The sequence below is a fragment of the Gorilla gorilla genome, chromosome 8, assembly GCF_029281585.2.
Source record: "Gorilla gorilla gorilla isolate KB3781 chromosome 8, NHGRI_mGorGor1-v2.1_pri, whole genome shotgun sequence".
Lineage (NCBI taxonomy): Eukaryota > Metazoa > Chordata > Mammalia > Primates > Hominidae > Gorilla > Gorilla gorilla.
Genome location: NC_073232.2, coordinates 88,775,316 through 88,788,936, shown reverse-complemented (window position 1 = coordinate 88,788,936; position 13,621 = coordinate 88,775,316). Strand labels below are relative to the sequence as shown.

The window sequence follows — 13,621 nt, the reverse complement described above, 5'->3', positions numbered from 1 at the left end:
GGTAGATCACTTGAGGTCAGGAATTCAAGACCAGCCTGGCCAACATGGTGAAACCCCGTCTCTACTAACATACAAAAATTAGCTAGGCATGGTGGCAGGCGCCTGTAATCCCAGTTACTTGGGAGGCTGGGGCAGGAGTATTGCTTGAACCCAGGAGGCAGAGGTTGCAGTGAGCCAAGATCGCACCACTGCACTCTAGCCTGGGTGACAGAGCAAGATTTGCTCTCAAAAAAAAAAAACAAAAAACAAGTCTTTGTAGATTTAAAATTAATCACATAATTAAATCTGATTCTGAAAAGTAAAACAGCCTAGTGTCAAGGCTGTCCTACAAATTACCAAAAAGAAAATGCTAACCCATACACACACTTTATGTGCTTAAATAACCATATTACACCTAGCACCAACCTAAAAAAGAAAATATCTGACTAAATATCTGTGAACAGAAAAAAAAATTTCATTTAGAAACCCTTAAGTGGTTTATGCTTTTTAAGCTTTTTAAATCAATATGGATTTCTAGCCCAACAAAACAAAGAATGAAAAATGGCTTTTAAAGACATTGCCTGTACAGAACACTGATATTTGTTGGTGTCAAATGTGCAATCCAATAGCATAGACACAAGGACACAGAATTCATTTGCTTCATAACAATGCTGTTTCTTAAAATATCCCATGCAGAACCCATTATAATTTCTGACATAAAATTTAAATGGGAAAAATTTTTAAAGTACTACAAACTCTCTGAATTTTGAGTAGCAAAAAAGGTAATTACATACCACCAACACCGAAAGGCAACAGTTAAAGAGAAGTAACATTTACTTCGCGCCAGGAAAATGCACTGACCTAGCATTTTCCTACATCCCTCGCTTAATCCTCAAGTTGATCTGATCATGATCCCCATTTTACAGATCAAACAGGGGCCCCAAGAGACTGAGTACCTTGTCGTCGAGCCAGTCTCGCTCAAGTCTGTTTTTAAACACTATACTACTTGCTTCTTTTCCTTTTTTTTGAGAGACTCTCACTGTTGCCCAGGATGGAGTACAGTGCTGTGATCTCAGCTCACTGCAGCCTCTGCCTCCCAGGTTCAAGCAGTCCTTGTGCCTCGGCCTCCCAAGTAGCTGGGACTACAGGCATGTGCTGCTATGCCCAGGCCTTACTTGCTTCTTAAATAGAAAGTTACTCCACAGAAGCCAGGTGCAGTGGCTCACGCCTGTAATTCCAACACTTTGGAAGGCCAAGGTGGGCGATCACCTGAGGTCAGGAGTTCGAGACCAGCCTGGCCAACATGGTGAAACCCTGTCTCTACTAAAACTACAAAAATTAGCTGGGCATGGTGGTGGGCGCCTGTAATCCCAGCTGAGGCAGGAGAATCGCTTGAATCTGGGAGGCAGAGGTTGCAGTGAGCTGAGATTGTGCCATTGCACCCCAGACTGGGCAACAAGAGCAAAACTCCGTCTCAGAAACAAAACGAAACAAAGCAAAAATGTTGCTCCACAGAGAATGTAATGGAAATTAAATTTCAATATACAGTTGCCCATTGAACAACATGGGTTTCAACTGCGAAGTCCATTTACACACAGATTTTTTCCAACCAAACTTGGATTGAAAATACAGTATTCTCAGCCAGGCATGGTGGCTCACGCTTGTAATCCCAGCACTTTGGGAGGTTGAGGCGGGCTGATCACGAGGTCGGGAGATCCAGACCATGGTGAAACCCTGTCTCTACTAAAAATACAAAAAAATTGTCTGGGCATGGTGGCGGGTGCCTATAGTCCCAGCTACTCAGAGAGGCTGAGGCAGGAGAATGGTGTGAACCTGGGAGGCAGAGCTTGCAGTGAGCCGAGATCGCGCCACTGCACTCCAGCCTGGGCGACAGAGCGAGACTCTGTCTCAAAAAAAAAAAAAAAAGAAAGAGAAAAAGAAAATACAGTATTTTCACAGGATGCAAAATCTGCTTATGTGCAAGGTGGAATTCTCCCATGCACGGGCTCCACAGGACTGAAGGAGTTCAGTGTGTGCAGATTTGGGTGTACGTGGATGGTCCTGGAACCAATTTTCTGCATATACTGAGAGACAAATATGTCTCTTTCCTGCAGGAAGAGGAGAGTTCTCAAAAGAGATGTGAAGGAATACTGGGAATGTCACATTTTAGTTAGAAACAGAATTTTATTTTTGAAAATAGAAAAATCAAACAATATTTTTAAAATGCAATCTATTGATGTCATCATATTTGGTTTGGAATACCTAAGAATGCAGTGACTGAAATGTCTGTTCTAAAAACATAAACATTTTTTGATATCAGTACCAACCCACTTTAATTTATATGTGAATAAGAGAACTTCGCTTGAAAAATACAAATATACATATTCGAGAGCACTACCAAATTTTGAAGCTTAATGTATTCATTGCCAACGTACTGTACATAACTAAAAGTCATTTTAAATGTTTTCTAAACAGGGACTGATGTGGATATCAACAATGGTTTCATCCTAAAACTGAGTTTTAGCATTTGTTTAGTATATTTACCTATTTAGTTAAAGCACATTACAATAATCTTTCACCCATTCCTTGTGGCTTATGTTTATTTTCATTTTTTTTAGAGATGGAATCTTGCTATGTTGTCCACGATGGATTCAAAATCCTGGGCTCAAGAGATCCTCCTGCCTCAGCCTCCTGAGCAGTTGGGACTACAGGTGTGCACCGCCACACTCCACAGCTGATGTTTTAATAAAGTGCCACTGAGTATCAGACTGATCAGACTGAAAACATCCCAGAACTTCAGACCAGGTTAAGGGGGCCAATGAGAAGATCATGAAAAGTGACATCAGATGAAAGCTGAGATCTGTGAAAGTTTCAAATCAGTTTTTCCAAGTAAGTCCACAGACCATTTGATAGGGTAAGCCCAGTTCTCTACACAATGTAGCAGCCATCATGTCTGAGTACTAATTGTTCTCTTCCCACTGGTTTTTGTGAAATTTTCTGTTCTGTTACCTTTTAAAGATTCTAACAAGTTTTTGACTGTTTCAATTGCAAACTTATTGCTTTTCTTCTTGGTAAAGGACTTTCTGTTTGGAGCAGATGGTAGCAATAGGGATACCAGCCCCCAGGGTCGATTACTTGATATGGAAGGTCGATCTATATCTTCCTGTTGTAAAATCCAGGCACTTTCTCGGGCCAAATCTACAAATTTTTGGAGCTGGCTTTGACTTACATTTTTGCTTATGTTGAGAGAAGTTTCAAACGGATTCTGAATGTACAGAGGAGAAGAATCAGGTTTGTTTTGCTCCCTTCCCTATAGATTATTACACAGAAGAAAAAATGAGTAAGTACATGAAGGGCTTAAATATAAAAACAGTTAACTCAATAAAATGTCAAAACACATAAAACACCAGCATTAACTTTACATAGCAAAGAATTTCTTTCTCAGGGGATTGAGTATGTATGCATGGTGGGTGTGTGTACTTCTCATTTTTTGTTTTTTTTTTCCCTGTTGTAAGTTTTATGAGTGTTCTTTGGAGAAATAACTTAGGGCTTATCATCTATGGATGATGATGCCATTGCTCAGAGAAGAGGTATCTGGACTAAGTCAACCGACAAAAGTATTTTTAAAATAATATAACTTTTACCTAACAAGGTAGAGCATGAAAGGGAAAAAAATGATTAAAAAATCAGAAAGTAAGATGAAGATACGTTTATTTCTGAGACTTGCTAAAAGCATACCTATTATGGTAGAAACAGGAATACACAAAATTAGAACCCTTAAATTAAATATATTAATTAATGTTTCCCAAGTATGAGATGAGGAAAAAAGAGGAGGAACAAAGGATTATTCATTATTTATTTAAAACACTAAAGTTTCCATTATCTTCCTATAGATCCAACAAAAGGGCTCTGCCACATAAGACAGTATCTCACAGAAGTAAAAAAGATACCTGTAATCCAAGCATTTTGGGAGGCCAAGGCAGGTGGAACACCTGAGGTCAGGAGTTCAAGACAGGCCTGACCAACATGGTGAAATCCCATCTCTACTAAAAATACAAAACTAGCCAGGTGTGGTGGCACATGCCTGTAATCCCAGCTACTTAGGAGGCTGAGGCAGGAGAATCACTTGAACCCAGGAGGCGGAGGCTGCAGTGAGCAAAGATCATGCCACTGCACTCCAGCCTGGGCAATACAGTGAGACACTGTCTCACAAAAAAAACAAAAAAAACAAAAAAAAAAAGAAAAGAAAAGAAAAGAAAAAAAGAAAAGCTAAAGCTATGAATCATATGACTAACATAAGCCATTAGTCTATATATCTTTTCCTCTTTCAAATGATACCATAAATTTACTTAATTAACTATTACAAAGCCAATGGTTAAAATTCCCTGATGTGAGCAGCAGCTGTTATATTCCCTAACTTATTTCATGCTTGGCATCTCTGAGCTTTGGAGTACAAAAAAGGTGACGAACTTTGTATGCTTATGACTTTTTCCTTCTAGATAGCATTTGCAAAGCTTTCTGAATGAATCCTTTCTCTCTCCTCTCCCCAATCTTTTATTTTAACAAAGAGTCCATGAGCAGGTAAGAGGGAAGGATGAAAAACGGAGAGGTGAAGAAATAAGGAGAAAGTATATCTGGGTTTGTGTTTTATGAAGCCAATCTTGTAAGGTTTGTAATCAAGTAGCCAAATGCTAAACAGAATAAACCCAAACAGAGGGCTATCCCAAGTTATCTCCCACTTGCAAACAAATTTTGTCTAGACTTCTGCCTGAGTTTCTTTTTGAAAAGAAAAAATGTCTTTCATCCCAGCTGCTCAGAGGAATCCAAATAATAAGTTCATTTGCTCAAAAAAAAAAAAAAAAAAAACACCTAAATCCTAAGGGCTCAAATTGAGGGAATCACTGAAATCTATCTTTGGGACTTAAGTTTATTCCATAGACACAAATCCAGTTTAAAAACAGCTGTATGTAAATAATATTTTTCAGGAAACTTTCTGGAATGTATTCCACATCATGAGGGATACAGTATTACACTAAGTGAGGACAGAAGTCCCATGGCATAATAACAAGGCAGATGCTAAAGAGCTGGCTTTTGCTATTTGGCGTAAAGGGATGACTGATCTTAGTCAAGTCATGTAACTTCTCTGGACATCAACCTCCTTGTTACTACAAATTACTACACAAAAGAAATAAATAACATTTATTAGAGTGTTTTGAAGACAGTTAATTAAATATTAGTACAGTGGAAGACCAGATACTAATAACTAAATAGTAAAACATTATTTACCTGTCGAATATTTATGGAATTTTTATCAAAAGCAAAATTGCCGAAATACTCAAAAAATTCCTTCAGTAGTAATTCTGTAAGAAAATAAAACAAGGACAATCAGAGGAAAGCCTGTTTCAATCCAGAAAGGATCAAGTAAACAGAAAGACACTTACCTAATGTTTCTGTGTTCTGTGAAGGTTTAATTCTACTCAAGTCACGAACAAATGTGCAGTTGTTGCCTTCTATTACACATTTATCTTCTGCATCTTAAACACAAACAAAAAACATTTCACAATTTTTTTTTTTTTTTTTTTGCCTGAGACGGAATCTCACTCTGTCATCCAGGCTGGAGTGTTGCGGCATGATCTCAGCTCAATGCAGCCTCCACCTCCCAGGTACCAGCAATTCTCCTGCCTCAGCCTCCCGGGTAGCTGGGATTATAGGCACATGCCCCCACGCTCAGCTCATTTTTGTATTTTTAATAGGGATAGGGTTTTACCATGTTGGCCAGGCTGGTCTCGAACTCCTGACCTCAGGTGATCCTCCCACCTCATCCTCCCAAAGTGCGGGGATTACAGGAGTGAGCCACCACACCCAGCCTATTTCACATATTTCAAAGATATTCCCTACCTCAGAATACAAATCTATGATTTAAATAAATTTAAGGCCAGGCGCGGTGGCTCACACCTGTAATCCCAGCACTTTGGAAGGCTGAGGCGGGCAGATCACCTGAGGTCAGGAGTTCGAGACCAGCCTGGGCAACATGGTGAAACCCCATCTCTACTAAAAATACAAAAATTAGCCAGGCATGGTGGCTTGCTCCTGTAATCCTAGCTACTGAAGAGGCTGAGGCACGAAAATCGCTTGAACCCAGTAGGCGGGGGTTGCAATGAGCTGAGATCACATCACTGCACTCCAGCCTGGGCAACAGAGCAAGACTCCATCTCAAAAAACAAAACAAAACAAAACAGAACAAATAAATTTAAGTAAATTTCTACTCTATTCTTTATTTAAATCATAGATTTTATAAATGATTGAATAATTATGACTGAATGATTAAATAACGATTTAATCTATAATTTCTTGTCTATGATTTAATGATGTTAATTTCACTATGGCATAACTAATCTCAAATCTTTTTATCTTCTTCTAATGGAGTTAAATTTTAAAAATAGATTTGAGACTAGTTATGCCACAGTGAAATTAACATTACATTTAATTTAGCATACGAGAATTATTGTCTTTCAACAACCCAATGATTCCTAATCAATTTTTGAGGTAATCAGTTTTCTAACAGTAGATGGAAATGTAGGGAGTTCCCCCATCTTTCACCAAACCAAATTTCAGCACTACCTCTAGTCAATACTTAATTTACATCTCCAATTCCATTCTTATCATCTTCATACATGACACAAACTGAATGCTAACTAAAAAAGCTTCAGGTAATTTCTAAAATGTAGCACTCTAGACTAACTGGAATTCAGTAATTCAGCAAAACAAACTCAATAACAGCACGTTAGACTCAGATACTCACCTTTTCTACTAGTATTTATATCTTAAGAGGTAATCATTTTCATAAATATACAACCACCATGAAATCCCTGGCCCACACTATCTGCAACAGATACCATGCTGTTTTCAAGAGCAAATTCCCACTCTTCAGAAATCTCATCAATGGCTACTTCCTATCTGAAAGCATTTCATAATTCCAAACTGGTTTTCCATCCTTTTTGTTCCATTCACCATTTGACTTATCTGACTGCATTGTGACTGTTTGTATGCTGTCCACTCCTCTGCCCCAGTCAGGAATTACAAAGGCCACTATCCTATTCATTATTGCCCAACTCCCCACCACCGACCTGCCCCCAATGAGCATCTAGCATATAGCAGGTATATAATCAATAATCTGGATGATTGCTGATATTTTAATTTTTTTTTTTTGAGATGGAATCTGGCTCTGTCACCCAGGCTGAAGTGCAGTGGCGTGACCTTGGCTCACTGCAACTTCCGCGTCCCGGCTTCAAGTGATTCTCCTGCCCCAGCCTCCTGAGTAGCCGGACTACAGGCGAACACCACCACACCCGGCTAATTTTTATATTTTTAGTTAGAGACAGGGTTTCACTATGTTGGCCAGGCTGGTCTCAAACTCCTGACCTTAAGTGATCCACTCGCCTCGGCCTCCCAAAATGCTAGGATTACAGGCGTGAGCCACCGTGCCCGGCCCTGATATTTGACTTTAAATGCCTATAATCACCAGAGAGATAAATAAGCCTCCTATAAATTTATCTCCCATTTTTTGTGTTTTTTGTCATTTTTTTGTCAAGACCTGGTTACCTGCATAATTTCTCAAAAATTATTCTAGGTTTTAACATTTTAATAGCACATTTTACGTGCTCTACTATACAATTTATAATATGTTGAAGGAGCTATATAAAATGTATGTATGTATATATATTTCTACTTAGATCTATTTTTAAGGAACCTGGGCACATGTTTTACTATTTCAAGTAATTAACAGTTTATGTTTTTTCATGACGCAGTGTCAGTCACAAGTATTGATGCTCTTTAAGCTGCTGTGTCTTTTTTCAGGAATGAATCTTCAATTAAAGCACTAAGCACAGAGGTAAATGTAACAAAAGTAGCAAAGCCAGAAAGCATGGAAAACACAAGAAAATGAGACATATGAGAGAACACAGTGGAGATTATAAGAAAACACAAAGAAACAGGGCAATTCAAGAGGAACCAAATATGAAAGTTAATATCATGGTCCATCTTGCCCAGTACAAACAGCCCTCAACTTTAAAATGTTATCCAATCATTTTGAAATCTACATAGTGAACTCCTACTATGAACCCAATACTATTCCAGGAACAGAAGACGCAGAGATGAAGCAGACAGCCAGCCCTAGAAAAGCTTGACAATGCTGAGGCAAGCACATAAAAGAACTACAACAATCTAACAGTTGTTACAATACAGGTGTGTACCAAGAGCTTGGAAACCAACAAAGCACTACCCACTGGGAGGCAGAGAGGACAGCAAGAAAAGACCTAACAAATGAGATCCTGTACTAGGTTTGTCTGTCTTCTCCGGCTTAATCTTGAGATTCTCCATAAAAAAAAAGCAGGGTGGGGGGGAGGGGGAGGCTGGGAGAAGGCCATTTCAGGCAAAAGCATGGAGCAATGAAAAAAAGCACAAAACATCAGGGATCATCAAGGAGTTCAAGAGTGGCTAAAGCTCCCGACTGGTATACAGGAATCAACGTAAAAGAAGAGGATAAAAAGGAAGGTGATAAAGGGCCCTGCATACAATGCGAAAAAGTTTGGTCTTTAGCTTAGCTTAGGTTCTAAATAGTAGTTTACAAAATCCTGGAAGTTCTGGAAGGTATTCTAGGAATTCATGTTGCCTTCTATTAATAAACAAGCAAGGAAGCAAATAAAATATTTTTTCTTTTAAAAAAGAACAAATTGATTATTTGTATATCAAATGAGAGGTGCAGCTCAGAAGAAATGAAATGATTGTACACAAGATTCAGGTCACTTAGACGATTAAACACCAAGTACTCAATATGGTTTTGATTGTTTCACAGTTTAAAATTGTTTTCTTCCTTAGGTTTAATGTCCACCAAAGGTGAACTACTGGTCAAAATTAGAAAGTATAAAAACCATGGATTTTGGGGGGAAAAAAAAGGAAAAGGAAAATATTGATAAATTCTCCTCAAAATGATCTTCACCAAATTCTTAATATACATTAATCTAAGACAAGTTCTTTTACAGCAACTTCAAAAACCATAGGTGATGGAAGGCAAAAAGTGTATCAAATTTTGCTTGGCATTTATTGGCAATTCGCACCTACAATGTGCTATATGCCGAGAAGCAATTGCAAAAACTAGCCTGAAAAATTCTCTTACTGTATTTAAAAACTACTGCAAAAATTTAAAAACAATCAAATTTGATGTTTCAGGTGAAATATTAAAGAATTCCAAGCTAGTTTTGCCTGTTTTGATGCTATACGATGTGAACATATTTAAATGTATTTTAATGTAGATTTGGAATTAAAAACTCAACAGGTCATTTAAAATCCCAGCACTTTGGGAGGCTGAGAAGGATCGCTTGAGCCTAGGAGTTTGAGACCAGCCTGGGCAATACAGTAAGACACCATGTCTATAAAAAGTTTTTAAAAAAATTAGCTGAGTGAGTGGTGGCACGAGCCTGTATATCCCAGCTATTGAGGAGGCTGAGGTGGGAGGATCACTTAAGCCTGGGAGGCAGAGGTTGCAGTGAGCCAAGATTGCACCACTGCACTCCAGCCTGCCTACAAGGTAGAGCACAGTGGCTCACGCCTGTAATCCCAACACTTTGGGAGACCAAGGTGGGAGGATCCCCTGAGCCCAGTTCAAGTCCAGTCTGGGAAACATGGCAAGACCCCATTTCAACAAAAAATTAAAAAATTAGCCAGGTATGGTGGTGCATGCCTATAGTCCCAGCTATTCAGGAGGCTGAAGTGAGATTACGTGAGCCCGGGAGGTCGAGGCTATAGTGAGCCGAGATTGTGCCACTGTAATCCAGACTGGGCAACAGAGAAAGACCCTTTCTTAAAATAAATAAATAAATAATAAATAAAATTTTAAAAAAAATAGTGGCCATTTTTAAAAAAGATAATAGAAAGTTACTGAAGGACTGCAAAAGAGGGTAATACTATCATATGTATTTGTGAAAATCACTCTCTTAACTAAGAATAGATTGGTGGGAACCAAACTTGAGATAAGGAGGAAAGACAACATAAGCCTTCCCAGGCAGAGGACAACAGGGCCTTAACATGGGCAGGGGTACCAGTACTTGTAAGACTGAAGGGAGCAATCAAGATGCTTAGGAGTAGTCTACCCCAAGTTCAACTTTCTTCTGCTCCTCCTTTTACAGCTTCTACTGTTTCTTAGTTTCTGAACTCCCAAAGTTCCGTGATTTTTCCCCACGATGGTTTCTATGAGAGTAGCATTAAGCATCACTGCACACAGCAGGAGTGGAAAAGGAAGTGCTACTTACAGGTAGTTTAGTGGTAAAGATCTGCCCATATCTTATGTATGGCTTACCTCTCCATTAGATTGTGAGTTATCTGGGAACACTGTTCATAACCCCATTACTCCAATAACACCTGACGCATAGGAAGTAATCAGTAAATACTGAATGAATGACACTAAGGGATGAAATGAGCACAGATATTGATGCTGCCCTTTATTTTAATCTCAAAAGTGAGATAAGTGACCACCACTCTACCCCACTGAAAACTTCCCATTTTCCCTTAACCTATCAAATCTAGCTTTATTTTATTTTATTTCATTTTACTTTATTTCTTTAGGCTAGTCAAGTGAAGCAGTGAGAGTGGAGAAGGAACACAGAAATTTGTAACTGGTTGTGATCAATTAGTTGTAAACACAAATCAAGCTTTTTTTAAGGTCAATTTCAAACAATATCAACACTTACAGTGTTAACAGGAAGAGATCACTTCTAATATGGATAAAGGAAGGTAGCATGGAAGAAATAATTTAGACTGGGAGAAGAGAAAGCAGATTCCAGGCAGAAAAACAGTGTGAACAAAGAGCTAAGATGAAATGTTCCAAGGGTAATCACAGCACTGGCTGGAATGTGGGACACATAAAGAGGAGTAGGGAAGAGCATGGAAAACTGGGCCGTGTTTAGAGAGCTAAAGATTTTAAACACCAAGCTACGTAAATAGTTTGCCTTTTAAGGTCATTTTAAACAGGAAGATTCAAGAAAGCACTTAATTGAATTATCAGGCAGCAATTATGTAAGATGGGTAGAAGACAGTACGCATTTGTGTGTATGTACCCCTTAATTATCTTCCCTTTAGCATTTACAATTTCAAGATTTTATAACATAACTTCTCCAGCAGGCCTCAGCAAGGCTGAGGCACAAGAATCACTTGAACCTGGGAGGCATTTATAAAATCATTTATAATACAAACAATATAGTATGTCAAATTTAAAATAATGCACCTAAGACTGCTTATATGCTTTTCATTAAAAACACATTTAGAATCTTTGAAACATCACGAAGCAGTTTTAGTATCTCTAATACAAGTCTAAACATAAGTTCAGATTTGAAAGTCATCTCTGAGACTGTGATCCAATCAAAAGTTGTATCTGAACAAGTTGTATCTGAAAAAGGTCATTCTAGACTTGGTCAACTAGGGGAGAAGCTCCAGCTATCTCACAACCTTGCCAACTGATACAAAGAAAACAGAACTCTCAAAAAATGCTAAAGGCCCTAGCTTCCCAAATCATCTGCTCTCGTGACTCCGGTAGACTTTAAAAAAAAGTCAAGACAAATTTTATGACTAATAAACAAATAGACGGGACTTTGGTAACACATGGTAATTATATTTACTCATAACATTGGAAAAAGAAAATGGAGAAGTTTCTTTCTAGTCTTACCTGCTAGGGTTTTTAAGGAATCTAGTGTTGGAAGAATAGGGGGTGATCTTCTCTGGAGAAAAAAGATGACCATCATTGTAAGGGAGAAATTTGTAATCCATGCACCAGGAATACTACTTGTTAGTGAATGTGCTCGAGCCCAGCACCGTATACTGAACACTAAGGCTCTCACTCTTGAGTCTAGGGCACCATATATATAAAGGAGTTCGGAACTTGTCAAGGCAATCCTTCAAAAAATAAAAATAAGAAAAATTTCAAATCCCCAAATTATAAACCAAGGGCAAAATTAAACTTATACCAAGAAACACATCTAAATATCCTACTATATCTGAATGTATTCAGAACATCATTAGGTAATCAAAAGCATTATGAATTTGTAATATAAAATTTAATATGAATGGCTGAATATCAAATACATTCATCCCCATTAAAACATCCTCTTAAAATTGATAATTAAAATGTAAGCCGGGCTCGGTGGCTCATGCCTGTAATCCTAGCACTCTGGGAGGCCGAGGTGGGCGGATCACTTGAGGCCAGCAGTTCAAGGACAATGAGGTGAAACCCCTTCTCTACTAAAAATACAATAATTCAGCTGGGCGTGGTGGCGTGCCCCCGTAATCCCAGCTACTCAGGAGGCTGAGGCATGAGAATTGCTTGAACCCAGGAGGCAGAGGTTGCAGTGAGCTGAGATCACACCACTGTACTCCAGTCTGGGAGACAAAGCAAGACTCCGTTTCAAAAAAAAAAAAAGAAAGAAAGAAAATGTAGATCTAGGGCCAGGCGTAGTGGCTCATGCCTGTAATCCCAGCCCTTTGGAAGGCCGAGGCGGGCGGATCACCTGAGGTCAGGATTTGAGACCAGCCTGGCCAACATGGTGAAACCCTGTCTTAAACAAAAATACAAAAATTAGCTGGGCGTGGTGGCGCATGCCTGTAATTCTAGCTACTTGGGGGGCTGAGGCAGGAGAGTCACTTGAACCCGGGAGGCGGAGGCTGCAGTCAGCCGAGAAAGCGTTATTGCACTCCAGCCTGGGTGACAGAGCAAGACCCTGCCTCAAAAAAAAAAAAAAAGAAAGAAGAAAGAAAATGTAGATCTAGAACTCAGAATATGTATGTATGTATGTATTTATTTATTTACTTGAGACGGAGTCTCGCTCTGTCGCCCAGGCTAGAGCGCAATGGCGCGATCTTGGCTCACTGCAAGCTCCGACTCCTGGGTTCACGCCATTCTCCTGCCTCAGCCTCCCAAGTAGCTGGGACTACAGGCGCCCACCACCACGCCCAGCTAATTTTTTTGTATTTTTAGTAGAAATGGGGTTGCACCGTGTTAGCCAGGATGGTCTCAATCTCCTGACCTCGTGATCCACTCGCCTCGGCCTCCCAAAATGCTGGGATTACAGGCGTGAGCCACTGCGCCCAGCCTAGAACTTAGAATTTTTAAATCAAAGTTTCTAAACATGATTTAAATAATATGTAAAACACACAAAGGCTCTTTATAATTATTAATAAATGGCTGGGTACAGTAGCTCACACCTGTGATCTCAGAACTTTGGGAAGCTGAGGTGGGCAGATAGCTTGAGCTGAGGAGTTCAAGACCAGCCTGGGAAACATGACAAGACCCTGTCTCTACAAAAAATACAAAAGTTAGCTGGGTGTGGTGTCGCACACCTGTAGGCCCAGCTACTTGGGAGGCTGATGTGGGAGGATCACCTGAGCCCAGGGAGGTCGAGGCTGCAGTGTGCCAAAATTAAGCCACTAGGCTTCAGTCTCGGCGACAGAGTAAGGCGACAGAGTAAGACATCATCTCAAACACACGCACATATATATATATAAAATCGATAAAGACAAAAAGGCATTTATTGGCTGGGCACTGTGGCTCACGCCTGTAGTCCCAGCATTTCAAAGCAGGAGGATGACTTGAGCCCAG

At 39.4% G+C, this 13,621-nt stretch overlaps 1 protein-coding gene across 2 annotated transcripts in view; it reads right to left on the bottom strand.

Annotated features, from left to right (window-relative positions):
* Window positions 1-2,143: 2,143 nt before the first annotated feature.
* MTPAP (mitochondrial poly(A) polymerase) overlaps window positions 2,144-13,621 on the bottom strand; it is a 36,526-nt gene continuing 25,048 nt past the window's right edge. For both annotated transcript variants that reach the window (XM_031015573.3, XM_055352389.2), the window contains exons 6-9: window positions 11,696-11,922; window positions 5,421-5,513; window positions 5,266-5,339; window positions 2,144-3,289 (exon numbers count right to left, since the gene is read on the bottom strand). In XM_031015573.3, coding sequence (XP_030871433.1) covers window positions 2,927-3,289; window positions 5,266-5,339; window positions 5,421-5,513; window positions 11,696-11,922 — 757 coding nt within the window. In that variant the 3' untranslated portion in view covers window positions 2,144-2,926. The remainder of the gene's footprint in view (window positions 3,290-5,265; window positions 5,340-5,420; window positions 5,514-11,695; window positions 11,923-13,621) is intronic.